The following is a 27,198-nucleotide window of genomic DNA, read 5'->3' as shown; positions in this document are numbered from 1 at the left end:
CAACAGTGGGGGAAGCTCAATGGCTTCCACTTAACCATACAGAAGTGCGATGAGGGATAGAGGAATGAAAGAGATTTATCCGGGTTAAGTGGAATACCGCTGCAAGAAATAAAAACTCGCAAGATTTTGGCAATCATCATTATCATCATTCCGGAAAAGGAGAATTCGGTGAATGGTTCGAGCTAAGCACTCTCCAAGATCCTCCATTGAACTCCCATCCCTAAAAACTCCGATAAAAAGATCATTGAATTTTAAAAGCATTTTGCTCTCTTAAATGGAATTATTCTCGCATATCCGACAGAAGCATTTCTGTCTGCCATTTTTTCTCGAATTTTCGTTGTTGATTTCAGTAATCTCGTGCCTCGTGCGACATGCTCACACGCACATTTTCGTTATCTTGTTGGATTCGTTCGTGTGACCACATTGCCGTTTGGGAGGACACACACCGTGACACGAGACTTCTTATATTTACGATCAGGATGTCCAACCTGAAACATAATATTTGCCATTTCCAACGAATATCGGATAACATGAACTATCTCTAAAGGGGTTTCAGAAGCAAACCTTAATTTCTTGTCCTTCCTTGTGATGGGACGAACAGCCGCCGACGTATATTAAGCCCAGAGAATAACCCAAACATTTGCCGAGTTGTCGTGTTACTTAGTGCGTTAAGGCCAGAGTTGACTGGAGTGGAGTGGAGTGGGGGTCCTATCCTATTCTCTCCCATTCTGACAGGCACTCTGGCTGTGGCTGTGGCTGGAGCCTTTTTATGATTTTGCATTCGTCAACACGAACATTAGACCAGTCATTCACTGCCTGTCTCTTTCTATTAAGATATCCCTGTCTCCTGTCTCCTGTCTCTTTCTATCCAATTATCGCTCTCTCTTTCCCTCATTCGGTGTGTATTTGCCAGCGCCATTTGGGGCCGACCGCCTCGTTTCCCGTTGGCTTCTTGTCCGGCCTGTCCTTTGCCTGTGGCGTTTTCGCAATTTGATTTATGTGTTTCCCAACATTCATTAAGATATAATCATAACGCATAGAAAAACGCACACAAACGACAGCGGCACTGGGGGTAAGGGGCCTAAGTATATGTACATAGACACACACATAGTATACATACATATGTATCTCTATCTCGCATATCAGCCAGTGTCCTCGCTGTACTCATATTTCTCTTCCGCCTCCTAAAAGTGGCAGTTGGCCCCATCACTTGGGCAAACATCTTTGCAACATTTTGGGACACTTTTCGGTCATCAGATTCCATTAGATTCACATGACCAGAAGCTATAATTATGTGGGCAAACATCTGGTGTTGAAACTTTCGTAAGGAGGTTTGTCCTTCAGTCTCTATTGTCTTATTCAGAGATAATGTACTTAGAAGAATGCAACGACTCTTTTAAGTAAAGTTTTCAAGGGATATAAAGTATTTGGTTGTGGGAATCGATGAAAAGACTGTACTTGCATCTGTACTGTACTCATTTTTTCCTAGCTCTGCTTCCCAGCTAAAGCCTTTCTCAGTGCTTTTGGAATCCCTTTAAATGAAAATCATACTCTTGTACATATATGCAAGTATATACATATGTATATATATAGTATATATAGTTTATGTATGCTTTTATACTCGTTGCAAATTGGCCTGACAACTGGCCAAAGGGCAACTTTTGGCTGCGACTCAATTTTGACCCTTTTGTTGATTAGTATTTTTGTTTCTCATTTTAATTTTAATTTCCTGTCTGCCGAGCTTTCTCTATCTCTCTCTCTCTCTCTCTCTTTTGCCCTCTGACATATGCAAAATAATTAGAAATTCTGTCTCTCGCCAATACACATACACATATGCATGTTCGGGTGTGTGTGCGTGTGTGCGGGTGTGTGTGTGAGTTAAAAGTTGGGCTTGTCGTGCGTGCTCCAGTGGAAGATTCATTTGCATAGCTTCCAACCAAATAAACAAATCATATACGAATACAATTTGTTGCTCCAACCCGTGTGTCCGTGTTTCTGTGTGTGTGTTCTGCCCGGTTGCATGTGTGCCGTGTTTTCATATCAGTTTACAGTTGCTTAGAATTTTTTGAATTTGAATTTCACATGCCAGCCATTTTGTTGATTTCAATTTTGAGCTCGAATTTAATTTTAATCCGAGCTCCTTGTATTTTTTTTTTTACCCAGTTTTGCACTTTTCCCTGGCTTCTGTTAGCCTTCTTTTGCCTGCTTGCCTTGCCCTTTTTCCCCTTTGAACATTGAATAGACATTTATACGAGAAATATGAAATTCATATGAAATGCAGTCTTTTCAATTGAAGTAATATTTTCTTTCCTTCTGTGTTTTTTTTTCAGGTGAGTCTCAAACTTTGATCCGAACTTATGTACATATCATGAAGGGTAAGAGGATTTATATTAAATATTGCTATTGGAGCTGCAAAGGTCGCAAAAGGACATGCTGGTATTCGATTGAGTTGACTTATTTGTTCATCAAATAGGCTGACATTCGGACGAAATATTGTCGCAATCCGATTCGAATGGGTCAATCGGTATGGAAAGGGATGAACATCGTGGAAATACAAATGAATTGGGACACCCTACAAGCTCTAGGATCCCATCGTTCTCTGGAGGCAGAAGTCTTTCAAGTCTAAGACAAAGTTACGTTTGCCACAGAATCAGGCGAATGAAATATGCATGCCTGGCTATCGGAAGCCTATAACTTGCCACCAAAATGTCTCCGCAAGGAGCAGGAGCTGCAATTTCCCCTCAGTTCAGTGGCAAATATTTATGTACTCCTCTAACGTTTCTCTCTCTATCGGTACCCTGCTGGCCTGGAGTAGCCCCAAGGCGATCCACCGCCTTGTCACTGGAGAAGTTAAACCAATATTATTTCTGCTCTTGCCCCCTCTCGCACACACACTCTCTCTTTCTCTCTCGCTCCCTGCTTCTTTGCTGCACTTTGTCATTGGCATCGCTTTACTCGATTTTTCGGTCAGTGGCAATTGGCCTCCGACATCCGACGGAAACAGACGACCCCCTTTCACTTGTCCCCCCTCCCCCTGCCTCTCTTGCTCTTGCCACACTTTTCTGGTATAATTTTCCGGCTGTTTTCACGTTGCAGGAAGCTCGTGAATTTCGCGTTCTTTGCTGGAACGACGCGACGGTCTGACGTCGAGGGCGGTGTGGAGGGATGTGGCCAGGTCATGAAAATGAATGTCGTATTTATTTTACAACCCACCGCACCGCACCCCACCAAGCCTCCCTTCGCAGCCACTCCCCCTAACCGCTCTCTTGTTTTTTTGTCAATTAGTTGCGCGCTTTTCTCTGCTAATTTCTGCTCCAGTTACGTGGGAGAAAGCGGAAAAGGGGTCCTGCAGCGAGGCGGCTGGAGGGGCTATGAAAAGTGGCCAAGGGGCACAGCACAGAGGGGAGAGAGTGTCGGTTGAGAAAGCTTATTAAATATAATTCACATGGCACCGCCGAAAAGTAGGCAAAGAGAAACCACAACGAGTTAATTAAGTGGTCCTCGAGGAAAACAATCGAAGCCAAAGCCATGTCGGAGAAGCCAGTGAAGGGACCATGAGATCTCCGAGCTGAGAAGGGCAAGGGCAAGGGGAAGGGCAACGGTTAGGGGAAGTGGTGAAGAACACTCGCATACTTTAGATGTAGGGTAAAAGAAGCCCCAGCCCCTGCGAGCCACGGAAAAGACTAGAACCGGAGATAGAAAAGAGAAGCTGTCTCGACCAAAAACTGCATTTGCGCCATTCCGAATGAGGAGGCACTCACTCGGTAATGCATGTGTCTGAGTGGGTCTGAGTGTGTGTTCGTGCTCTCTCTCTCTCTCTCTCGCTCTCTATCTGTTGGATGTGGCAAGGACAGTGACAGGGCCGGGGGGGGCCCCTGGCAAGCGCAGTCATTGCGGCTAAAGCGGTTACTGCGGTCTCCGGCAGCCGCAAGGCAGCTCCCCACCGCAAACTGCTTTGGGTCGTCGCCTTTGGCGTTGCCTGGCGCTGCATTGATAAAGCCAGAGGAATCCCAAACGGTCGAAAGGCTTCCTGGCTGGGTTACAGACGGACAAATTCAACAAGGGACTGCCATAAGATATCCGCACCGCCTCACAGATTCAGCCATTTTAACTAATTGGATGCATGTGTACTCGTGTTGCATGCAACAATGAGGATTGTGCTTACACTTGTGCCACAGTTTAACAGCGGAAATCAATTTATTCTTAACATTTCTCCTGGTTTTTCGTGGCCTCTCTCTCCTTTTCCCTCTTCCAGTCTTACTGTGTTGCGCTTTCCTCATTGTTTGTTCCTCTCGCTCTTCGATCACTCTTCGTTCTTTCTTCAGAAGTTTCTTGCTCTACTGTTGCTCGTCCTTCCTTAGAATGTTCCCGCTGCCTTGTTGCTTGCCACCCACTCTGCCGCGACCTTCCCTCGCCGTCTTTATCCTGCCACTCACCATTTCCCTTGGCTCGCATATGTATGTGTGTGTACGTTGTAAAGGTCGGAAACGGAAGACGCCTTCAACTCTGCTCCGCTCTGCTATCCCTCCCACTCTAACCTTTTGCGTATGGCATTTTTTATTTCCGTGTGGTGTTCCCTGCTCCCAGTTCTCTCTGTTGTTTGCTGCTGCTCGGCTTTCATTAGATCATTTGAAATTCTATGGCAAGCAGTCGTTGCCTGTTTCTGCTTATTTGCATACATGCAAAGGGGCTGGCATAGCTAAACAGTTGTCAGAGTGTATCTGTAACTGTATCTGTGAGTCTGCATCTGGGTATCTGTATCCGTGTAGCTGTGCACCATGTGTCCAACGCCTCAGTGTGCGCTTGTGAGTTTCTCCAAGGAAGCCTCGAGTGTGGCATGTGGAAATTGAAACAATTCTTGAACAATGCAGCAAACTTTTTGCTGCCTCTGCCTCTGCCGCTGCCGCTGCCGCTCTTTCTGGTTGCTACTTTTTCCGAGTTGTAAGTTATTAAGGCTCAAAATGGCGCACCGAAAAGTAGGCAATGCAAAATGCAAAGGCCCCCGAATGCGGCTAATGCTACATGCCCCAGCCCCGCCAACCCACGGCATCCCACGCCACCCACTCCACCCACTCGTAACCCCAAAAACTAGGCAATGCAATTTGAGTTTAAAGCTTTTAGGGTCCCCAGCCCGCAACCATGGAGGGGGCAGAGTGTTCGCCTCTTGGTTTATGACGCGGCCCGGACGGCACGTTTAAACAATTGCAAAACTTTTTATGGGGTTTTTCCCTCCATTTCATAGTCCCATTTCGGTCCCCACAGCTGCCCCAATACAGCCGTACACACATGTCATTCGTCCGTCCGCCCAGTGCTCCTTCGATGGCCGTGTGCCCGAGTCCTTGCCTAGTTTGAGAGCCATTGCCCCAACTTTGTGAACAAAGTCAGTTTCCTTTGCTCAGACACGGAGCAGAATTTAAATTCCCGTATCGGTTACCTCCAATATGGGAAATATTTGGCAGTAAAAAACTTTACGATTGTCGAAGAAATCGAAGGACTAAATCGTGCAAGACCCATTTTAAATTTAAAGCTCTATAATTTCACATATCTCAATGGGAAGCACCCTCTAATTATCTTCAAAAACCTGGCATTTGTGCATGGTATTTTATCAGAATAATACAAAATATTTGTCATTGGCTGCTTTGTGCGTGCATCATGTGCATATACATTCTTGCAGATACAGAAAGCAATCCCCATGATATATGTATCTTAATTCTGTCATAAGAACAATGTATAAAAGACTTTGTGCTCCTGCACCCAGAGAAAAAAGGCCTGATAGGCGAATATTCACATTTGAATTAAAATATTTATGCCATTATTGGAAGAGTTTTCCATAGCATTTTTACACTAATAAAAATATATTTCATAATTAAATATAATATATTTCTTATAAATTTATTAAAATATTAATATGAAAATATTTAATATATGTATTTCACAATTAAAATATTTATTATATATATATATTCAAATATATTTCTTAAAAAATTAAAATAATATTAATATAAATATATTTCACTATTAAAATACAAATACTTCTTACAAAATTTAATAGAATATATTTACTTTAAAATGAATTGTATTTTATTTCGTTATTTTCGTATTTAAAAGCCGAATCTTTTTTTGAACATGGGATGTGTTTCTGTTTACCATGCCATTTTTCTCTCAGTGCTTCTCTACTTGTGTCTCTCTTTCTCTCTTTGAACTGCCCTTTCCTTTCCGTTTCTTGGCAAATAATTAATAGACCGCTTAGAAAGGCATTCCAATTGAAGTTCGGCATTTAATTGTAACAATTTTCGTTTGAGTTCAATAAATTATAAATCATTAACCACCTCGGACCGACCCGCCCGAGCACGGGCACGGGCACGACCAATTATGGCTGGCAATTATTTCGGTTACATTCCACCATTAATTACTTCATTTTGTGGCTTTCGTCTAATGAAATTGCACTAATATTCGTACTCGCGGCAATTGCCGCACTTTTCGCGGCACTGCAATGACCTCAGAGCTGCTATCGCTCCGGATGGTCGGCGGGGCCCCCGGTATTAATCTTTATGGCCAAAAGTAGCGATGGTGTCCCGGTGAGGTGGAAGTGTGGAGAGGGGCAGCGGGGCAGCGGGGCAGCAGTTGCTAACGAGTCGTAAAAACAAACTAACGACGCGACGGTTGACGCTCGGTCCGAGGCAGAGCCATAAACTTGCTACGGAGCTTACCTCTCTCTATGAGCTCTCCCCCAGTCTCTCGCCCTGTCTCACGGATTTCTGCCTGCCCGCTGCGTTTTTCTGTTATTTTTGGTACCCTGTAATGTAATCGAATATGGGGGGGGCATTGTGTGCGGATCTTTGTGCCGCAGGAATACCTTTACCTCACTACTATCCAGCTCTCTTTAGAATGTCTTTGAACAGGGCAACTCTGTAATATGCCACAAAGAATGTGCTTTAAAATTCCGCCTCAACAAGACTATCGATCCGTATGGTTTTTTTACATTCCACAGATGTCTCAGCTGTCGCTTGTCCGCCATCGAACAGAGCTTGTATCTAGGGTATCCTGATGGTGGTAGCCTTTTACACGGCTCGATGTCGTTTGCCGTCGGGCGGACAGTGGAACAACAAAAGGCAAATACAAAATTTTGCGCTTTGCTGCTCGCTTTGCGTTTGGCATCTGTCAAAATGGCAGCCAACATGGTGGTGGGCCGGGCGATGGCTGACGGCTGGGTGGTTGCTGTCACGCAAACGTTTGAGCAGCAAATGACGATGTCGTTTGCCATTCGCTCTCATCCTCTCAGCCTTTCTCTGCTGTTCTCCGTTGTCTTTTTGTAAACGAGTTTTGCATTAAAATATACAACAACAGAAAACGCACACTAAATGGAGACATCAACGTCAATGGGTGTGTGTGTGTGTGTGTGTGTGTGTGTGTGTATCTGTGTATCTGTGTGAGACAGGTGAACGTACCCGTCGGCTTCTTGGCAATGACAGTACCCCATGCCCCATACACCACGCTCCCTTAGCAGCTATTCCTTCCACTTCTGTGCGCTGATTTGTCAGGATATAAAAAGTAGAAACATAAATGTTATGACTTAAGGGGGGAAAGGGGAGGAGCTAAGGTGGGCTCGGACAGTTAACGGAGTAGGACGACGCCCAAGAACAGGTGCCGTCAGTATCAGTCCCGGCTGCGGGTGACGGGTGACGGGTTGCGTGTGCCAGTGTGCCCAGCGGATGCAATGCCGCGGACCGCGGCTCGTCCTGGCAAATGGTGCATACACCACACCAATTTACCCTCAAAGGCAAAATGATACGAAACACTTAAACTTTCCATTTATCTCATTAGGGATTCGTGTAATGCAATTAAATACCAAAGCGATTTCCCTCACCATTGCTCGCTCCTCTGTAATTGTAATTATTGGCAATTTGTTGCATTTCTGTGTTGCAATTTCAATTGCAGGATACTGCAAAAAATGCATCTTAAGTGTATCAAGCCAAAGGGTTCATTGAACTCCCATTACATAATATTTGAATAAAAGTATTTTGGGATTGAAAAATCTACATCTTTACACTAGAAGAAAGAATAGTGCCTGAATAAATCATATCAAATAAAGTGATACCTCTTTGAAACCTCAAATCTGAATTAAATTTCAATCAACTTTCAATGTCCACACAAATTTCCATACAAATAAACATTATGCTTTAAACATATTAAATTCAGTTTATGAATCGAAAGTATTGATGGCAGAGGAAGCACAAAAAAGGGATAATAGAATATGAAATTGAATATTTGGCTTGCATTTTGTGGTGTTGTGCCGAGGCCAATTCTGCTGCCTAATACACTCGATACGAGTCGAACAATTGGCCAAACAAAATCGACTTACGGACCACCTCATGAACTGTGGCCCATGCATCAATGCCCCACCCCCCGGGCACCTATCACCGCCCAGTCGCATTGTCCCATTGTCCCATTCAGCATTTCTCCAGCTTCCTATCAGCCGCACTCAGCACCCCTGACCTTCTGCTGGGCCATTCATTGGGCATTCTTTTGGGCAAAGCTTCCACATACCCTGTGATCGTGTCGTGAGTGGGAAAGAATCGATTTGGGTACAGCCACTAGTGGAGCAAGGGAGTAAGGATTCTTCTAGGAGAACCCATTCGAAGTGTCAGTGGCAGGGTATCTTCTCGGTCTATACCGCAATATCTTTACTCTGTTTTCTGACCTTTAGTTTATGGCATTTGTGGACTGCGGCACTTTTGGCAATCGCCAACACACGCACACACACACAGGCATACAAATGGAGACACACATACAGATACAGACACGGACACGGACATAGACATAGACACAGACGCAGACAGCTGTGTGTGTCATGTGCAGAGCCATAAATCATTTATTTGAAAATTGCTATAGTATTGCGGTTTAATAGCATGTGATCATCATCATCAGCAGTGGCTGTGGCTGTGGCAGCAACAGCAGCAGCCACACAAGCTCCACCTTGCAACACCCGCTCTGTCACTTCTCGCTCCTGCAAACAGACACACATAGAGGCAGCGAAAGAGTGAGGGAGAGCGAGAGAGAGAGAGAGAGAGATTGGAGCTGCTCGTCACACACTTCATGGCATATTCATAGCCAACTGTCTCGCCCAGTCGTTTGCATCGTTACATTTAATATCCCAAATCGCATACCGAGTGGTGGGGAGGGGGGCTGATGTTCCAGGGAATGCCGCACATGCCCCAATATGCCCATTAATTATAATGCCGCACTGCGAGCGAAACGAACGAGCGGGCCTCTACTAACATCCGCTTGGCCCCTGCCCCTGCCCCCCTGCCACAAAGCCCCTGCCCCCTTACCCAGCCGGACCCTGGCCCGTTTTGACGCAGCCAGCAACATATGCCACACGTTCGGCCGCGCCACGCGGCCTCTCAGCCTTTGTATGCCCTTCTCTTGAGGGTACTATAGAATCTGTTTCTACCGTAAAAGTATCTGCTCATAACTATCAACGATGGATCAGATATGTGCCATGTAGCTCTAGAAAAACAAGAAAGAAGAAAGCTCTTTTTGTAGAGGATCGATAGATACGAAAGGGTATTTGAAAACGGGGTCTTCGCAGCAGGCCCATGTCCTGTTTTGCCATGTCCTGTGCCAGTGATTTCCCTGGCTCTCACTCTCACACTCGATCTCTCTTTTGTTCCTTTTCTGTTTTTCTATTAAATCCGGTGTGTCCTCTTTCTCTCTCTCTCTCTCTCTCGGTGTAGGGTAACGAGGTCATTTGGCAATATACCAACACAAACAAAAATTATGTTATTGGTCAATGTATTTATGAGTACGCCAGGCCGTACAGCAGCAAGCTCCTGCCCTGCCCCATGCGCCATATCCTGTCGCACGCCCCACATTGCCCATTGCCCATTGCCGCTCTGGTCACCTATGTGTGTGTGGAGGTATGGAGGTGTTCCTGACTGCGAAAATTGCACGAAAATTGGAAATTTATTGCTCGACACACACACACACACGGACACAGAGTGGACACCAACATGCGCTAATGACATTGTGCTGTGGTTTTCACCTCCTTCCACTCCCACTTCCACTGCTACTGCCACACTCTCTCTCTCTCTCTCTGTCTCTTTCTCTTAGTGTGGCGAAAATGATTTCGATTGGAATCTTCCATCTACGAAATAGCAAAAGTCGTGAAAATTCGTTATTAAACCAACAGATTCCATCCATTGTGTTTACACGTTGTGAAATATTCATGATGATGCAGATAGGAGCTCCGTTTGGAGATGGTTCATGGCTGGGCGCAACGGATCCTTCAGTTGGAAAAGCTTAAAGCTGTACGATTTCCCAGCCATTCAGCCCAAGATAAAGTATTTACTACCCAACCAGATGCCATTCTTTATCTTCTCTGGCGAATATTGCTTTGAGTGAGTTCAAACAATCGCCGTGATTTCAGGACACGCATAAACGCAGGCCGCAAAGTTGCGGTTGCCGACACTCGGCAAATGGGTTTTACCCAGGAGCCCCATCGAATTGGATTGCCAATGGAACGCAGCTCCAAGCGACGCGGCCACACCTCCACGAGACACAAGACGGAAGCAATCAGCAAAGTTATGCACATCGGCTTCCTGACAATACGACCGCTCACTGTCCCAGTCTTGAGGCCAGGGCGATTCCCATTTCATGTCCAAAGAGATCCACGAAACAGATAATGAGCCTATCTATCGCGTAGGGACCTTTTCTGAGAAGGAATTCCCTATTCCTTCAAGTGTTGCTCTATCTTTCTTTGAGTTTTGCATAGAAAACCCACATAACTAAGCGAATTCGGGTGCCATAGACTCGGAGGATCTCTGTTTCCAGAGTCTGATTTGAACTGAACCCAATCCCTGGTGTCTCTGTGACTCGTTGCTGTTCTGGTCGGGCCTGGTCTTCGCTCGTATCTGTGGCAATTAGTGAGCAGCCTATCTGCCGCCTGCCAGCTGCCACTTGCCACTCTCCACTTGCCACTCTCCAGCTGCTTGCATCATTCAAATGCGCATCGCAGTGCAAATGCGCATTAGCAGGCCACACGAGGCAGCCCAGTGACGACTGACAATTGACAGGCGACAACTGACAGCTGATGAGTGGAAAGTGCACAAATTTCTAGGCTATCCCATCGCCAGCAGCGATGATGTCGCTGTCGCTGTCCTTGTCGCTGCCGCTGCCGCAGCCGCAGCCGCAGCCTTAAGGCGCTTAGGAAACATTGCCGAAAAGTTCCATGAATGCTGGGTCCCAAGGCGGCAACGATTCCGAAATGGTTATGCCATGCATCGTGCTGTGAAATTTGTGCAGCAGTGCAGAAGTTGAAAGTCTTTGCATTAAAACACGAATTTAAATCTGGTTCTGGCATCGGGCTCTTGGGGATGACGCTCACCCACTCGCAATTCATTATCATTGTGTGTATCCAAGCGACTGGCCATGGGTGTTGCTGCCGCCCCCTCTTTGTGTTTATGTGCGGCATCAAATTCGTCGGCTAATTAGCTTCTTATTTGCATCGTTTTGGTGGTGTCGCTTATTACGCATACGCCGCGTGGTCCGGGCACAAACAGAATGCTAATGAGGTGAGTCTCAAATTTACCCCGGACACACGATAGCACTGAATGGCAGTACGAGTGGGAGTGCGAGTGTGGGTGCGGGTGCGAGTGCGAGTGTGGTGGGGCTAAAGTGGGCCAAAGGCATTCCATTCTACTCATTTATTCATGAGTTCCCGAAGGCAAAGGCATTTCCTAATGAATGAATGCAAGCGAATTGTCGTATTCTTCGTGCGGGACAGCTCTGAAACAGTATGATTGGAGGAGTTGTGGCTGGGTGGGAGTCCTAAGAGGATTCGCCTGGGATGGCTGCGGGTGGGAGGAGGCAGCCAGAGTCAGGAGTTAAACGTTGCCCCGACTGTATTTACATGTTGTTGATTTGCACTAAGTTAGTTCCTTCCGTTCCTTTGGCTATTCTATCGTTTCCATCGTTGCCCTCTTTCATTTCGTTTCCTTTCGTTTTGCCCCGGAGCCGGGATTTGTTGGCCCTGGCAATCTGTGGCCATTTTGGTTGCAGTTTGCCTTTGTTTGCCTGGCCTTTTGTTTAAGCCTTTTTCATTATTTAAATGCAATTTTAGATGCTACCCCTTTGCAGTCCACTGCACTGTCTTGGCCGTTGCCGTTGCCATTGCCGTTGCCTTTTCCAGTTCTGTAGCTTTCTGGCCTTGCGATTGTCACATGAGCAACTATTTGTCTGGTCTTTGGACATTCAATATGTCTGTTGCTGTCTCTGTGCCTATCCCTGTCCCTGTGCCTGCACCCGGCCATATCCTGTCCAGCCATAGACTGCTCTACACTGCTGTTCCGTTCTAATCCTCCTCTGTTTTACACCCTGCTCCGAGCCCGAAGCCAACCAATCTCCGAAAGGCCGCTTAAGACCCCCACTGTATTAATTACAGCGAGTGGGCTCCGGCTGGGGACTAGCGGGTCGTGGGACGGGCCTGACGATGCTTGTGGTTGGGGACTGGGGATTGGGTAGGGGCCACGCCCGTACCACGGCGTACTCCTGAATTGTTGGCATATTATGCTGGTCCTGTATCCCATTCGCAGGGAAATAATTGAAAATATTACGTACCAGAGAATTGCATAAAATTAATTGGCATGCATAACCAATGAGCTAGCAAAAATAAATTGAAATTTAATTGAAATGTTTTTAATACTATACTATACACTCGTAAATGAATGACGAGGCAGTCGAGTCGCGTGGAGTGGAGTGGAGTCGAGTCGAGTATTTTGCAATGATTCACACCTATAATAAAGTGTGAACTATTGATCAAAGACCATATGATATCTGTAGATATATTTTCCAAAGGGACTTGCATTATTATTCGCATTTTGAGGGCACTTCTGGCCAAGTGGCAGAAGAATCCTATGATTTTCCCTATTGACTTATTGCAGAGACCATTGCAGTTTTTCCTATCTTGAGTCTCACATCAATAACAGTCAAGACTCGTATTGAATATTGGTTCTTTGTTTCTAATTAATGATTTCCCCTTTGTCCGTGTCACAGTCGAGCAGCTGAGCAGCTGAACAGTTGCAGTTGAAGTGTGTGTAAAGCTTCATCAGATTTCCTCAAGCGCTCCTGATTACCCGACTGAACCGGGCATGCTTGTAACCCGACCCCACTCGACCTGCATCCCAGGCAGAATCGGTGCACCTCTGGTCAAATGGACCTGTTGAAAGGAATCTCCTCAAACGGAATTAAGCAGAGCAGGGAAATCCCAGCCCATTAGGTGCAGGAGGGGCAGGAGAACGAGAGAGCTTGGCGAAACCATAAAAATGCATCTATGTACATCCTGTCGTTGTCCCTGACTGGGGCAATTAATCCATCACAATTAGTGCTAGTCTGTGGGCATGCGAGTGGGAGCACGAGTGCCAGTATGCCGGGGTCTGTGGGTGGGCGAGCCACCAAAAGTTAACCCCACATATGGACATTTAGTATATGGGGAGTGCAACCACAGTGTGCTATGTGCATTGATTGACTGGCAAACAGCAGAGGCAGTGCCCCAGCAACAGCACCAGCACCAGAAACCAGAGGCAAAGCCAAAAACTCTTGATGTGGATGTGGCTGCTGCTGGTCCGGGTCCGGCTCCGGGTACGGGTCCGGGCTGGGCTCTGCTCCTCTCTTTTTCTGTTTGCTTTTCTGATTATCATTGCATATTTCTGTTCTGCTTCTACTTCTCATCCTGCACTGGCAGTCCTGCTGGGCGGCAAGTGCTGCCATTTGGGTGTCCCTTTTTTTTCCCCTTTCGGCAGCATGAAATGTAAAAATATTATTTCAATATGTGCAAAGTGTTGGTGTGTGTGTGTGTGTGAGTGTTTTCTGCATTTGAATTGTTGTTTATATATTGTTTCACTTGCTTCATGGGAATACCCTTTGGAAATTACCAATCCTGCAGCGGGGCGTACACGAATCTCGGCGGCTGGTCTGTGCCCCAGCTAAGGGGTATCGTGCTGGTCGTTCAGTCGGCTCTGGTTGGGCGCCATTTTTGCTGCGCTGTTAACACCATTTTGTTGCGTAATGGCTCAGAAGTTTGTTTGTTCTATCTTCCTCTTGCTCTCTTGTGCTTTTTATCGCTTCGTTCGCTTTCAAGTGCCAGATGAGTAAGTCAGCTAAAAGCGAGCGACAGAGAGCGACAGAGAGAGAGAGACCGAGCAATGCCCGGACATTTTAATATTTATTAATTTACGCCTTTTTTTGTTCGGCTCTCCACTGAAGCGCACCAATTTCAGTCAATGATTTACTGTCAGCCCGAGCTCCAATAACACTTTAATCGCACGGCTATATACTATATGCCGATATCTATCTATATATGTGTGTGTGTGTGTGTGTGAATATCATCGAAATTGCATTGTAAGTGAGTAATTTTGTCAACGGAAATCATTTTGTTTGCCATGTCAGGCTTGTAAACACGTTCATTTGGACATTTATTATGCGCAATTTCAATTAAATTGATTCTTTTCACTCGCCTCTGCTCGCTTCCAATTATGTGAGATTTTCCAGCCAATCGGCCGCACTAAGCCAACGCTGAATACGCTGCCAACTCAATTTAATTGCATTCTTTGTCAGAATTTAATCGAGAGCGAACAGCAGCCCATTCTTGAATATTTTCTAGGGCAATCCATTGATCCATTGAACCCTTTCCCTTCTGAAAGATGACCCAAAAGGGTTGCTGATCCAAAACAAACCCCCTCCCAGACCCAGACCCAGCCCAGTCCCTGTATCCCTCAGAGACACAGGGAGCTGGAGAAGTAGGCACTTTTGCATTTTATTGCCAGTCCCCGTAAACGGCTTGTCGTATTAATAACTGTTTATGTGTGTGTGCATATAGCATGGCGCTATTACCGCCGCAGTGTGTGTGCGCCCTGTGTCTGTGAAGGGCTTATCTCTCTGGTGGATATCTGGTGGCAGAGAGTGGGAATGGGCCCGTAATGAGCATCGAAATCGCTTTGTTAAGCACTTGTAATTATTTCTCATTCGATATTAATGCGCCTGAAAGCAGGCTGCACTTTCGGCTCTGCCCCTTCCGCCCTTAATGGAGGTTTATGCACGCGCTAAAAGCGGTCCCCAAAAACTTTTCCAGAGTGTGTTGTTGCTGTGGTGGGGCTGGCACTCTGGAAAAAGGCGTCCTGGAAAGTGGCTTAAAGTAATTTAATTATGACAAATTGGATTAGCAGAGCCGTGGCGAGGGGAGGGCGGCGGGTAGGGCTCAAAGCGTGTGTGTGTGTGTGTGTAGGCTAAGCGCTGCCTGCCGACACGTTTTCATACCAATTTTTTGTTCCTGAAAATATCTTTTAAAGCATTTACAAGTGTGCGTGTGACCTTAGCTGGAAAGAGAGCAAGTGTATGCGTGTATGCGTGTGTGTGTGTGTGTGTGTGATGCCATTCCACTCTGTCTATGCAGCTGACATTAAAAACCATTTTAATGCATTTTAATAGCCATCGCACGAAAAGTGGGAACTGCGTCACCATCAGCCCCAGCACCCCACTATCACCCACTCCCACCCCCACCATCCGCTGCACGGATCCCCCCCCAGCCCCGTTCTCGTGCCCAGGTTCTGTCTTTTAATTTATGGCATTTTAAATGCAATTTACTGCCTCTGCAGGCTGTCCTCAATCCTGCCACCTCCATACCGAAGGCCAAAGACTGAGGCCGAGTGTGTTGTCATGTCGGAATCCCAAAAACTATTATGGCCTTCCCGCCGCACAAAACTTCAGCAATCAAAACGCAAAAGTTGTGACCGAGCTGCTGATGTAAATGGCATTGGCAAAGCCGATGGAAAAGGAGACGGAGCCAAAGGACTCCTCCGTCCAGGACTCAAGCTGTTCTTCAGTCCCAGCTGTGGCTTCTACTCCCTGTAACGCTTGTGTTCCCCGAATACGAGTATCTTTGTTTGTTTGCCCTGCCACTCACTTCAGTTCATCTCTTCATCTCCTCATGCCGCTCCTCATCGTGGCTGCTGCTGCTGTTGCTGCCACTTCCATTGCTCCTCTGTGTGCTTTGGGCCAAGTTTGTTTGTCTGCACCTTCTCCCGGCTCCCTTTGTATCTCTGTGCTGTCCTGCCCTGCCCTGCCTGGGCTTTGGCTTACTTTAATTGTTAATTTGGCTTATGGCTTCTTCATTGTCGTCGGCCGCCTTGACCACAAATCATATTCTCTCCTCCCCAGGGAGCCGGCTCCTACACCAGCAGGGCGAACTCACTTAAGGTGTTTTCTCTGGCGCAGTCCTTTTGTGGCTTCCAGGCCATTTGCCCAGAGCTCTCTCTGAGATACACGCAAGGACAAAGGGGCCAAGGCGGTTGCGGGTTGCCGGTTGCCGCTTGCCGGTTGCGGGCTGCGGGCGGATGAGTAAATGTAATCAAAATCAAATTGCTGAAATTATTATTTAATTAATATGGGGCCAGCTGTGATTTGCCTGGGCGTTATGGACTGAGCATCATATGGATGCCATTAAGTCTGCTCCTCTGCCGCCCGGAGGGGGTGGTGGATGGGGATGACTGAGTATTTGCATGGCATGGTTTTGGTTCATGCAGTGGATAGCATTTCCAAGTGATATATATTGATTGCTTGGCGAATTTTACTGCGGTTTTGTGGTGCCTCTGGGCCCATGAAGAGCTACAATCAAATCGAGTTGATACTGGGGATCAGTTCAAGCTGTGGAAACACGCAAGGAAATGATCCTGCCAGCGGTTCATCGTTAGACCCATTCTGGTTAGCCACTTTACCACTTTCCCCTCGGACACTCTCACACATTTTTCACTTTCCATGAGCACAGAAGCCCCAAAGTTTTACCGAAAGTTGAGTGGCAATCGGTTAAGCCACGTGAAAGACTCCCTCTCCTCCCAAGCGCCCCACTCCGGCCACGTTGGGGCTCTCAGGCGTAAAGCTCCGGCTGTCACTGTCACTGTAATTTGTTTAGCCTCTTAAATGACCTTTCAAGCGCACCCGCGAGTCCACGCGGCACGAACTTTGGATAGAGAGAGAGAGAGAGAGAGAGAGCGATGATGATGATAGAAGCATCACGAAAGCGACGTGATGGGAGGCATACTCGTAGACCAGAGAGGATGTGGAAGTGGAAGTGGCGGAGAACGAGGTAGAAGAAAAAAAAAAGGCTGCCTTGGGGCGAGGACTGCCAACTTGGTAATAACTCAATGGCTAAATCAATTGACGCTCTTGCTCTTGGCCACTGGAGCTGCCGCCACTGCCGCTACTGTCGGCAGCTGCAGAGTGCAGTTTATGCACAGTCATGGTCAGGCCTCTTCAGCCACGCCCTCGGAAAAAAGTTTCCCAGTTCCCGTTGTTCTTGCTCGGCTATTGGCAATCCCCTGAGCAGCAGATCCTCATCCCCTGTGCCGGGCCGTGTGCCACTCGGCAGCATCAAAACAAAAAGTCAAATTGAATTACTTTTGCAACATGGCAGCGACGTTGAGGCAGGGGCAGAGGCAGAAGCAGCCGCTCATTGTTGTTCCAGCCGTTGTTCTCGCAAATTTTGTTGTTGTTGCTCTTGCCACTATTATGCTTGTAGTGTTTTCCGTACAACAGCGGCAACAACACCTGGCCAAGGAGCAGCAGCTGGAGCTGCTCTCTGCGTCTCCTACGCGTGCCTCTCCGCCAGTCCGGTCCAGACGAGTGAAAAGCTATTGAGAGAAGAGTGCTTGCCGGGGCAGGCAACGGTGCAGTGGAGTGGCCAATGGTAGGTCTTTCACTCGGACTATCTCAACAAAGCGGCTGCATTGCACCAAGGTTACAGTCGAGTGTTCCGACTGAAAAGATACCTGCTACGAGCAGCCTGAAAGTAATGCGGGGCTCGTAGTTCCATTTTCGGGGATTCATTATCCGATGGGGACACATTTTTGCGGATTTAATAGCAAGGGAAACTTATGGAATTGCACCACATCTTCTCAGATCGTCCAGGATGTCCAGAGTGTAGAAAATTCTACGCACAAATGCCACATAGCCTTGAACTTTGGATTACCTGGCATAAAAGGAGAACTTTGTCTGCAAGCCTGTGCGGACTTCCGCAGGAACTGGCACAGGAGATGGCTCTGGGGCAGGGGCACGGGCAGGGCAGCAGGACGTAGTTTTTAAATGCCGCCGCACAATGGCAACGGATGGCGGCGAACATTTCGTTGCATAAGCTGCACCGCCAGCTTGCTCCATCTCTGTCTCTGTCTCTGACTCTCTGTGTCCCTCTATCCTGCCCCCAGCATGAGCCCGATTCGGGCTTTGTCTGCGGCGGCACAATGCAAGTTAATTCATCCCCATTTCGCTCAGCAGATGCTTCTCTCCTGCTCCTGCTGGTCCTGCTCCTGCCCCATCCACAGTCACAGCTCGGGCGCCGCCTCCCTTTGTTTGTGGCCCCAACAGCCAACAACTTGTTGGCGTTGTTTCCTGTCAATCAGCGCCGTGCCCCTGGCCTCTCGCCCCGTTAAGCTGCATTGTTTGTGGCTAACAAAAAACCATAATCTAAATTTTTGTAATTGTCCCAGGAAGGACCTGATTGCTTGTCCGGGGCGGCAGAATTGTCATGGCACTGGGATTGTTGCCTGGCTGGGATTCTCTCCCATTTGCCGTGAAAGCCTCCTCTAGAACTCCAACTCGTTCTTCCGATTACTGCCCAACGTTGTCGGGGATGGACTTCAACTCAGTTCCATCCCTTGACGGTGTTCGGTATCGTTGTTTTAAGCCCATCGAACCTACTATCTACCGTCCAATACTGACAATCCAATGAGATGTGATTTGTTTTGCATGAGTTTATTGCTGTCCTAAAGGAGTGTCTTGTGTGTGTGTCTTAAGCTCAGTGCAACATTAACAAATATATAAACACCCCGGGAGGATATAGAGTGAGCTCATGGCTCAGCAAATAGTGCAGACATCTCGGAATGACTTCAGCTTTTCATCTGCCTTGACCAGTCTGATAAAGGATTAAACATTTCAATTCAGTCTCTCTCTCTCAGTTCTCTTTTGATGAAACTTACGCCATTTCGTTCCGATCCGCGCCGTCCCCTGGACCCTCCGGGACACCATCGGGCCAGCAGCCCAACTCGTCCATTTCTCTGGTAACCTCAGCAAGCTGCAGGAAGGCTCCCTGGCTTTAGATGGGTTTCAGGAGGACAATCCGAAGAAGCACTTACCCCTGTGGCTACTGCAAGTCGGTTCTCCTCGTAGATCGCGTGCAGCTCGTGGTTGCGTTCCACCAGTCCCTTGTAGGCGTTCAGTTTGTCCTCCCAACGCTTCTTTCGCATATTGATCTCAGACCTATCGCGGGTCACTTTTGCGACTCCCATGGGAGTCTTAAGGATCTCTATGATCTGTACGCTCGACTGGTAGTCGTCCTCGTCGTCGTCGTCATCCTCGTCGTCGGCGTCGTCAGCGTCGTCCTCGTCGTCCTCGGATGGGCCAATGCTTAGGTCCTCATCGGACCCCAGCTGTGAATTGCAAACCAGCTGTGAGTCGTCCTCGTCTGGGCCATTGGCTGTGCTCTTTCCGGATCCCGACATTGAGTTCTGAAGCTTCTCGGAAATCTCTGGGTTGCTCGAGGATGGAGACATTTCCAGGGGGCTCTCCGGGGTCTTATCGCGAGCCAACTCGGAGTTTTCCACGTATGGGCAAACAGCTGTGTCCCGACAACGAACCGACTCTGATTCTTCCGCATCTAGGAGAACCTCTAGGCCTACACGCGCACTGCATACCTCAGGATTCCGATTCATTGTACTGAATATTTTTTCTTTTATATCTTTTTTGTTCGATTGGAGAGTGTTTTAGTGACAGACGATTCGATTCAAGGCCTGCCCAGACCCTGACGACCCGGACCCTGTAATCGGGTCACGGCATGGACCAGGTGGAAGTCGGGCCAGTGAAATAAATTAATAGTGAATACTCGTGTTGTGGCCAACAGAAGAACCGCAAGCTCATCGCTGATCGGTTGCAGTAAAAGGCATTTCGTGTCGAGGACGGGAAGAGGTTTGAAAACCCCGAGGTGGAACTACAAGAAGTGGCTCTGCTGTCCGTAGATCTTTCCTACTAGAAGATAGTTCCTTCCTTTTGAACCGTTCTCACGGACAGCTCTGATCAACGAACGAGGACCATCTGTGGCAAGTGGCACTCCTAACTAAAGGCTACAGAGCCTTAAATGTTCCCACGCTTCGAAGAACTTCGAAGATCCCAAACCAAAACAGAGAATCGGATGCTGACAGTCTGTTTATTCGCTGGCTGCCGGTTTTGTGTGGTGTGTTTCTGTGTTCTGTGTGCTGTGTGAAATCTGTAGCATTCAAAAAATACGTGAACATCTAAAATTGAAGATAGAGCGGGCTTTGGCTCAACAAATGACGCAGCGCCAGGAGTTGGCTTTTTGGGAGGGATCGGCATCGGAGTACTCCTCAGACTGGTCCCCACCTTTTGCCTTGGTGTTGGCCTGGGGCTGGGGCTGGGCCAGCGCCAGGGCCATGGCTAAGCTGTGGAAGAAGTTGAAGGACCATGACATGACTCGTTACGATCTAGTCCCTTCACCAGATGGTACTCACTCTTTCGCCTGCCCATCAGTTAGCTGATCCTCGAAAGACTTCGAAGCAGCTTGCAATTTCGAATACTGGGCCATCGGATTGATGGCCATCCATGTCTGATAGAATCACTGGGTTCTTCCTGTTAGTCTCCTGCAAGTTGGTAACGTCTTTTAAAGGATCCCGGTCCATTGTCGGTGTTTTGAATACTTGTAGTATGTTGTATATCTGGTATGAACTGTGAAGTTTGTTGTCGATTGCCAGACAGACAAGTCTGAAGTGAGGTGAGCCTTTGTTCAAGGCCTGCCGGTCATAGGACCGAACTCAAGGCCTGACTGGACCTGGCATGGACCAGCCGGAAACTGGGTCAGTGAAATAAATAATGAATATACTGGTATTGTTGCCAACAGCAGAACAAACAACGACAGCACCAACAACGGCAACAGCTCTCCTCGAGCCAAGTGCAACACGCGCGCTAAGCGGCTGCATTAAAAGGCCCCTCCTGCACGGGGCGCCCTGCACGGGAGTGGGGCTTTGACGCAAGGCAGCTGCCAATCCGCACACCCTCTCGAAATCTCAAAATCTCACAATCGAGATGGAAAAACAAGTAGTTGCAGTGGAGTCCTCCGACCAGCAGATACCCCCAATCCCAATCAGATTCATGCACAGTATTCTGGCTTGCGGATACTTTTGGGTCGAAATAGTCGGTGGATCGTAATGAAAGGCAAAGGGATGAACTCTGCCACTGGTGACCCTGCTCGGAGCCATGTCGGAAGTGTGAAAATGCTTCTTTCTCTCGCTGGTAGCGTACATCTACACGAATACGCCCTCGACGGGCACTGGGTATGAAAATGGGTTTTGTTGTTGGCAGGCAAAAGCTTGCCACAAATGATGAAATGCTAAAATGCATGAAATGCAACACCAGTGCCAGGGCTTGTTGCAAGGAGCAGCGTGGGGGCCAGAGAGAGGGACGGGGAGTGGGCAGGGCTTGAAGTGGGCGCTTGATTACAGTGAAATGCACTCAAAAGTGCCGAGCGAAGCGATGCCTCCAGCGAATGCGATCGAATGTGCAACAACGGCAACACACACACCCACACACACAGATATATATAAGGGGAAAAGGCTGCGCCAAAAAGTTGCACAAATTACATTTAAGTGACGCAAAAGTTAAGTGAAACTCATTGCGAAAATCGCGGCTAGATGCGATGTGGCATGACTGAGGGGATAGGAAGGAGGTGCTCAAGGGGAGGTGGATGATAGATGGTGGCTGGTGGAACGTTGGAGGGGGAGTCCCAGGGTTAGCTGTTACACTGTTAAGTGCTTTGGTACGCCAAAAGTAGGCACTTGAACTTTTTCTGTGTTCTCGCACTCTCGGCCACACTTTTTCAGTTGTTTATGGGCTTGTGATGGGATGGAATTGGAAGAGATTATGGGCGCAGAGTGCATGGATAAGGGATATCCACTGCGGGGATGGATCTATGGAACGACGACATAGTAAGGATACTGCAGAAAGTGATCACATATAATTAGTACAACGTTCCTCCTCTCCTGTGGCGCACCCCGTCCTCCTGCGACTCCTGCAGCGACTTCTTGGTAAGACTCTGCTATTAGCTGTTCGGGGTTCTTGGAGAAATAGGACAATGGACCGGATACATAAATCAATAAACCGCGAGCCGGGCAGTGCAGTGGATGTATCACTTTGGATCCCTTCCACCAACAGCACAGCACAGATCTGGCTGGGCTGGTCGGAGGGGTGTTGAAGGGCAGGACGGATCACTAGATGCGGGATCTTAAAGAAGCCGCATTGGAGAAGATAGTAGCGAACTGTAGGGCGCTCTACCTCGTCTTCCCCAGAGCCCCAAATATATTTCTTGGGGATGGACCTTGAGACCTTGAATGGGAAAAGATAAGGGCTGGGTGGTTTGTTACTTGGTTAATGCATTGTGTACTCACAAATGTCAGAGGTGACTCGGTTGGGAAAGCATTGCACTCTACTGTGTTTAGTGTTGGAAAATTGGACTCGTAAGAGTAGGCCCTGAGCCCCAAATCTGTGCCGTTCCTCCCAACGATTGCAAGCCTATACCGTAAACCGCTCTTCCAGTGTCGGATATCAATGCCACGACATGGGAGGGAACGTTGACTGCTTGGATGCATCCATTGCCTTCATCCATCCATCCATCTATCCATCACTGCCACTCTGCGAGGATGAGGATGAGGACGATGATGATGATGATGATGGCTGGCGACGTCTCTGGTTGTGCCTGGCTTCACTTATGTTTTAGCCTCATTTGCCACATGGTTTCGCTTGTCTTGCCCCGTCTGGTGGCGTCTCGTATCCCGATCCCAGACCCGCTCTATGCATCGTCCTTCTCTGTTTCGTGCGCGAATATGGTACGAATATTCCCATTTCGCAGTTGGTTGTGTCTGTCGGTCTGTCGGTCTGTCTGTTCGTCTGCCGCTTGTCGGTTTCCTGCACTAATGATGCATTCTCACTTGCAACAGTGCAACAGTGCAACAGTGCAACGGCAACGGCAATAGCAGCCCGACTCTCGTGTTTTGTTGCGCCCCAGTTCACTTGAGTGAAATGCTATCTCCTCTCTCGTCCAGCTCCCAGTGTCAGCTCCCTGATCCCAGCACTCGTGGGAGCTGTGGGAGCAGCCAACCAACCAACCAACCGAACCAGCCCGGCAACCATCCAGGCAGTCAACCTTTATGCCATATGCATTTCACTCTCTCTCTCTCTCTCTCTCTCTCTCTCTCTCTCTCTCTCTCTCTCTGTCTCTCTCTCTCTCTCTGTCTCTCACTGCCTCTCTTTCTATTGCTTCATCTCTCTCTATGACAAAATATAGCGCAAATTACCAACTGTCCCCAGTTTTGGCTGCCATTTCGGATGCCCTAACTAAGGAGACTATATCTTCTATAGGAGAGAAGATCTTAGAACGCATCCCAGAGGGGAAACTTTTCCATACATAAATATGCAAAGAATGTTGAACTGTTCCTTATTCGAAATATGGCAATCTTTACTTCCGTTCAGTAATTTTATTGGTCATGAATCTCACCAGAACCTGTTCAACTGCGATTTATTATGTTTCTGAAGTGGATAATAAAGTGTATAGACTGGAAGCCTTGAATCGTATTTCACATTATTCCCAGAGCTGTCTCAATTGCCCAAACGAGCAAACCTTCTGCGGCAGGGTAACCGGATGCTTCGATGTGACCCATCTTCCGCTCTGTCTCTCTCTCTCTCTCTCTCTTTCTGGCTGTTGACATCCTCTGACATGAATTGAAGTTCGATTTTGGAGTTTTTTGTGGCTGATTCTAGTAGATTTAAGCAAGAAAAATGGAGCATCCAGCAGTGGCAGTTGTTGGAATCGGAGAGCGAGTGCTGGGGCGCTGCATCGTCCGGTTAATTGAGCTCCCTTCGCCATGGATCCTGTCCCGGACACTTCTCAATTTCTGTGTGAGTTTGGGCGATACTGGGTACCCAGCAATATTGTTGTGGGGGACTCTTGATAAACACGTTGCGCAAAGAAATCGTTGCATAAATTAATCCTTAATATCCTGACCTCATCGTTGCCTGAGCAAACTGCGATAACGGGACACAATACAGGCCAGGACAATGGAGTCGAAGCGTCCTGCTGCTTGCTTCTCCTCCACCGATTACTCCGAGCTGTCAGCAGATTGCAATTTCCACTGGCCTTAAGAGCTCTCCCCCTTCACATCGGCACCCGCACCCAAACCAATTTGGAGTCCAACTCCAAATCGAGAATCGTTCAATTTTTCAACTCCGACAAATGAATTTTTAAGGCCTTCGAAAGGGTCTGGCCCGAGGCCAGAGCGGGGCCCCCCCACAAGCGGCCAGTGACCAGTGGCCAGTGCCAATTTCCAAGATTTACGACCATCTCCGACGGTTTCTTTCCCTCTTTTATATTGGGCCAAGACCAGACAACCTTGGCAAATTGACTTTTGCCTTTGGCCTGAATCCATACTGCGTAAACTTTTTGGCCCAAGTCTCGAGATCTCGAGTTCTCCCTTCCACTGCGGAGAGTGCAGGCGGCACACATACCTGCTCGATAATGGACAGTGGAGCTACGGGGGGGGCAAGCTGCCTCGGTGGCTAATCTATAAGTAATGCAACTATTTGGTGGCAGGGCCGTGGCCCTGTTGCGATAAATTAACTTTACTTTCGGGGAGGACTGTACTGCAAAGAGGACACCAAAGTGGGTGACCCGTCAAATTGGGTTTAGCTGACAAAAACAACAAACAACAAAAAAAAACCCTGTAAAAACATGGAAAAACGATAAAGAGATACACAAAACCAAACCAAACTAAATTAAAATATTTTGCATGAGCCCAGAGCACCCAGGGGCACGATGGGGGGTGGTTATCATGGCAGCCAACGAAAAAAAGAAAGGAAAAAAAAAACACGAAAATAAAAATGAAACACAAAATGACACAAAGAATTTATCAAACATCCGCTTCCGGCGAAATGGCGATGACAACGTGGGTTCTGAAGAGGCTGGAACGGAATGGTGTGGAACGGATGGGAACGGTACGTACAGCGATGGAATGAAATGAAATGGGAGGTGTTGCTGCCAATTTACAGCAGCCGCCGGGCAGAAAAACGACAGCGATAGAGCGTTGGTAACAAAGAGGGATACAGAAATACTTATGTATGAAAAGAGGGACAGCGACAGATGTGGATAAGGAAAGAGAAAGAGAAAGAGCGTGGGATGGTAGTAAGAGTAAAAGAAACAAACAGAAAAAAAGAAAGCAAATTGTTTATTGTTTCATAATTGAAGCCAAGAGGCTGCCTGACCTCATGCTCCCTTCCACTTTTCATCCTCTTTCGCTGGCTGGCCATGCCCCACTAGGACCGACAATACTTAGTCACGAAAACGGTATTGTTCCGTATGGAGAGCCATGGCTCAGAATAAATCTTACTTAGAAGTACGAGTAAATTTAAAGGATATACTTGTTTCTCTCCTGATCGTTAGATGTTATAAGAAGTAGCGGTGTGTCAAATACATGTCGAATGAATGAATCCTTAACTGATATTCATAAGGCCCCATTTAGTAGATTTCACTGAGCAAAAACCTTTTATAATTCATTTCATAATTCCAAGAAGCCCCTCCGTAAACCCCCTCCTCGCCCCTGGGTGGAAAACTGGAATCCCAAACTTTGTTAATTGCCTAAACGCAAATAAATTCCGCTTGGAGGGAGGCCAGGAAAAAATGCAAAACAAAAGCATTTTATCAGGGCCGTTTAAAATGATTTCCGAAAATGCCCCGGTCCCGACCCCGACCGCGCCACGGCCACGTGTGGCAGACAGCAGCGCCATCTGGCAGTGGTCTCATCTCTGGATTGGGCTCCACATCAATTTTGGTCTAAACAGCTGTTCTAATCCAAGGCAAAAACGAGCAGAAGATGAACAGGAATGGAGAACGACGGGACGAGGACGTGGACGAGGGAGAAACAAAAACTTCATTAAGCCATGCAACAATAACATTCATTCTCATACCCAGAGTACCTGGAACACACACACACACACACGGGGGGTTGGGGAAGGGGAGTTAGGAAAGAGGGAAAGATTTATAGGCATTTTACACCTGTGGCATCTCGCTTTTTAGGCATCCCCCAAGCATCGAAGCACCCATGCAGACACTTTACCATCCCGAACCCTATCAAGCATTCAATGGAAATGGAAATGGAAATGGACAAACTGCTGAGCTGGCATCCATCCACTCCCACTCCCACTCCCTTTAGGGAGCCCCTCTACCAGCCAGCCCTCTGGTTATGTGTGTGTGTGTGTGCGTGCAAACAAGCTGAAAATTCATTAAACTCGAGCAATAAATTCTTTTAATTGTTTTCTTTGCCATTCATCCCACGCTACACCACTCGACCTCCACTCATTTCGTTCATTTTATTTGATTTTCTGTGTTATTTTTTGCATTTTCTGTGGAGCTCTTTTCTTGTGCACCCAACAGCCTCTTGCTGCTGCTCGTTTCGCTTCCATTCTGGCGTTCTGTTGTCCGGATTCCAGGAGTATTTCCATTGGCAACATTTTAATGTTTTACGTGATATGTTTGGCATGTCTTTGACGTGGTCGCAACACGTCCCACACCTCTCCCATACCTCACGAACCACTGAACTCTGTGAAAGCGAGAGAGAGGCAGGCAGAGAACTGTCATTAATTCCTTTCAATTTACCAAAAATAAAAGGAAGAAACAGTTGCGAAAGGAGCTAAAGACCAGCAGCACCAGCAACTGTGGCAACTGAGGCAACTGTACCTGCTAATGAGGCGGCAGTACAGTCCCGTACAGTCTCGACTTCGAAAAACTTTGACAGTTGCATCATTAATACCCTGAGGGGCTGTGCCTGTGCCTGAACCTGGGTCTGGGGCTGGGTCTGGGAGTATACGAGTATAATGAATTGACAGCCTTGTCAAGAACCCTCAACTAATGGCTCTCCCTCTCTTCTCCTTACAGGTGTCTACGGCATCGACCTGTTTCATGTTGTAATTCGAGGACTTTCGGTAAGTTTCAATCATCGAGTACGGACTACCCCAAAAGGCAAACAACGGCCTGGGCAACGGGGGGAGGGAGTATTGGTTATTGGGACTGGGGGCGAATCGGAAAAGTATCTGCTATCTTCT

General features: G+C 47.5%; 2 protein-coding genes across 17 annotated transcripts in view; one reads left to right on the top strand and one right to left on the bottom strand.

Moving 5' to 3' along the window:
* Positions 1 to 27,198, top strand: part of X11Lbeta — an 86,487-nt gene that overhangs the window by 27,033 nt on the left and 32,256 nt on the right. For all 16 annotated transcript variants that reach the window (XM_033382460.1, XM_033382465.1, XM_033382467.1 and 13 more), the window contains one exon: positions 27,032 to 27,078. The gene's annotated coding sequence lies outside the window, so the exon portion shown is untranslated. The remainder of the gene's footprint in view (positions 1 to 27,031; positions 27,079 to 27,198) is intronic.
* LOC6901489 (nucleolin-like) lies at positions 18,778 to 19,826 on the bottom strand. The gene is made up of 3 exons (XM_002134139.3): positions 19,179 to 19,826; positions 19,023 to 19,117; positions 18,778 to 18,958 (listed from the first exon to the last, which is right to left on the bottom strand). Exons 1-3 carry the CDS (start codon positions 19,752 to 19,754, stop codon positions 18,901 to 18,903), a joined length of 729 nt encoding a protein of 242 aa, XP_002134175.3. The 5' UTR covers positions 19,755 to 19,826; the 3' UTR covers positions 18,778 to 18,900.

The sequence above is a fragment of the Drosophila pseudoobscura genome, chromosome X (assembly GCF_009870125.1).
Source record: "Drosophila pseudoobscura strain MV-25-SWS-2005 chromosome X, UCI_Dpse_MV25, whole genome shotgun sequence".
Classification (NCBI taxonomy): domain Eukaryota; kingdom Metazoa; phylum Arthropoda; class Insecta; order Diptera; family Drosophilidae; genus Drosophila; species Drosophila pseudoobscura.
The sequence above is the reverse complement of the archived record's forward strand: the minus strand, read 5'-3'. Positions and strand labels throughout refer to the sequence as shown.

What these genes read in the sequence shown, in the direction of transcription:
- LOC6901489 (XM_002134139.3), bottom strand. Translation starts at nt 19,754, where the DNA reads ATGAATCGGAATCCTGAGGTATGCAGTGCGCGTGTAGGCCTAGAGGTT. An exon ending in GACTTGCAGTAGCCACAGGG is followed by an intron (nt 19,118 to 19,178) that starts GTAAGTGCTTCT and finishes GCCTTCCTGCAG; the next exon opens with CTTGCTGAGGTTACCAGAGA. An exon ending in GCGGATCGGAACGAAATGGC is followed by an intron (nt 18,959 to 19,022) that starts GTAAGTTTCATC and finishes ATCCTTTATCAG; the next exon opens with ACTGGTCAAGGCAGATGAAA.